The sequence below is a fragment of the Otolemur garnettii genome, unplaced genomic scaffold, assembly GCF_000181295.1.
Source record: "Otolemur garnettii isolate 467f Iridium unplaced genomic scaffold, OtoGar3 scaffold00013, whole genome shotgun sequence".
Taxonomy (NCBI): domain Eukaryota; kingdom Metazoa; phylum Chordata; class Mammalia; order Primates; family Galagidae; genus Otolemur; species Otolemur garnettii.
This window is the reverse complement of record NW_003852408.1, coordinates 20344239-20346854: the sequence shown is the minus strand read 5'-3', so window position 1 is coordinate 20346854 and position 2616 is coordinate 20344239. Positions and strand designations below refer to the sequence as shown.

The following is a 2616-nucleotide window of genomic DNA, read 5'->3' as shown; positions in this document are numbered from 1 at the left end:
CTAAGAACCCATCCATCAACAGATGAATGGATTAAGATAATGTGGTATGTGGCATATGGCATGAAATACTACTCAGCAGAGAAGAAAGAATGAAAATATTTCATTTTGCCATAGCTAGAGTGGAACTGGAGGTCATTATTTTAAGTGAAGTAACCCAGAAACAGAAAAATTAATATCACATTTTCTCAGTAGGAGCTAAACTAGACTGCACAGGGACACATAGTGTGGTATGAGGGGCGCTGGAGACACAAAAGGGTGGGAATGCTGAGGAATAAAAATTACCTATGTGTATAATGGGTGCTACTCAAGTGATAGGATACCAAAAGCTCAGATTCTAGCACTACACTATAATAGATATACAGGTAACAAAATTCTACGTCTACCCCAAAACATATTCAATGAGTCTAAAAAACAATTACTTGAACTGAGCATTATAAATGAAAATGTACAAAAAAAATGGAAGTGGAAAAATTCTTAGAAAAAGATTCAAACTCTTGGTGTCACAGTATTTGAAGTTAAGGAAGAAATGCTTTTTTAAAAAATCACTATTACAATCAAAGTAATGAAATTGTCATTTAATATTATAAATACAAGTGTACAATAAATTGATCATTTTTCACAGCATACAGAAGGGAAAACAGAGACCCTTCTTTATACACCATAAAGGTTTTTCTCCCTCCTATGAACGAAAGACTGATTGATATTCATTACCTTTCAGTTGATTTCATTTTTTTTTTTTTTTTTGGCAGTTTTTGGCCAGGGCTGGGTTTGAACCCACCACCTCCAGCATATGGGGCTAGTGCCCTACTCCTTGAGCCACAGGCACCACCCCGGTTGGTTTAATTTTTAAAACTTTTATTCATATCCTCCCCATTGCGCATATGATAAAAGTTTCAGTTTGGCCTGTAATGATATACTTTCCATAGAAAAGAAAAATTAATCGAAGCCTTGCCTCTTTCTCTGTTGGACCTTCTAAATGAAAGTACGTGGCCAAAAGTTATAGGGCAGGATGAAGGGGGCATTTTTTAAGAAAATCATCTGGGGAAATTTCCAGAAGAGATAAGAGTCAGACCCTGGGCTGATGCCAAGAATAAAATGCAAATAACATGTTCCAATAACTTTGAAACAATAGCATAGCATAGCAGAGACAGACAGCTTGTGTCAGAATTCTGCCTTTCCCTGGCTGGCCCTGTGATACTGATCAAATCACCTGACTTCTCTATGGCAAGATTCCGCATCTATGAGAAGGGAATGATAATCCCAACAGAACCTTGTGAGGTTGGTGTAAGGAGTAAGAGGGTTCACATATGTGTTGAACGACAAACAATAGGTATTACTTTATTACTCACTATTACAGCTATTGTGTCTATACTATTATATCTTTTAATAAAATGACTTTTATTAAAGGTGGACACTTTTTGAAGGCAGAAGTTATATCAACATTCTTTGGATCTCAAATGTGTACTAAGGATTCACAAGCAGAGGTATGTGATCCACGTTAAGTGGTGAATGCATTTTAAAACTTCATAAATACATAGATTTGACAACTTCCAAGGGAAGAACGGTATTCATATAAAGTGTGTTTAATATTGAAAATAAAATGTTAAGGTTTTCCACAACTTCAAAACTTAAAAGGACATTTTAGAAACGATTTATCAGTCCTCTCAAAATGATTGATTTAGTTCAAAGGACTGCACAGTTTTCTGTGTTTCTACTTCAGCTTGACAGAAAATAGGTAATGTTTCTTAAATGAGTGAAAGAAAGTTGTAATCGTATTACCTCTTGATGAATAATTCCTATCATCTTTTTAAGAACGAAAAGTAGAAACCTACTTAGTAAGAATGTCTATTTATTTATGCACACATAGTGTTTCATTAGTTTGAACTGATTTTTAAAAATTAAGATTTATTTGAAATCTTGAAGGTATTTCGGAATACATATTTTATGGTCTATGCTTGTCCAAAATTAACTGTATGTGGAAATCTTGGCACATCTTCTGTGACTATGGCTATGTTTTCAAGGTAAGCATCACACTGATTTGAGCTCTGTAAGTATTTTGAAATGTTAGTGCTTATAATCTCTTTATATGATTTTTATTTCTTAGAAATAATATAGAATTGGTACATAATTCTGTCTTACCCTGTTTGAGTCAATTCTTGCTCTGGAAGTATAGATGGGAGGTGGGATGTTGAAAGCCTGAGGGACTAGGTATTCCTCAGCATCCATCATATCTTCTAAATCCTCTTCATCCAGGAGATTCTGAAAGAACTTGCTGTCATTTGGACTGGGAAGCTTCATACGATCATCACCCTGAAATATTGCCCAGCAGACAAAGACAGAAAATGATTCTTCCCTTCATCTTAAATACCTTGTCTTTGCAACAAATTTGTGTAATATCATAACAAATAGTGGGAAAATTCATGCACACATTAAAAAAAAATAATTCTTCAGCACAACCTCTAGCCACAAAGAATACCTCAATGTGCTTATATATGACAGGGTTAAATAAGTTAGTTTAATATAAGAAGAGTATGATAAACACCAGTAGAGAGGAATAAAGCAGAATGCCAAGGATGTTTTTAGGGAGGTAACATCAAATACACACTTGAGAATAAT

The 2616-nt window shown here is 34.6% G+C and overlaps 1 protein-coding gene across 1 annotated transcript in view; it reads right to left on the bottom strand.

The window, feature by feature from the left end:
- ERBB4 (erb-b2 receptor tyrosine kinase 4) overlaps positions 1-2616 on the bottom strand; it is a gene marked incomplete at its 5' end in the record, with an annotated part of 720994 nt that overhangs the window by 34689 nt on the left and 683689 nt on the right. The window contains one exon of the mRNA XM_023510372.1: positions 2140-2310. Coding sequence (XP_023366140.1) covers positions 2140-2310 — 171 coding nt within the window. The remainder of the gene's footprint in view (positions 1-2139; positions 2311-2616) is intronic.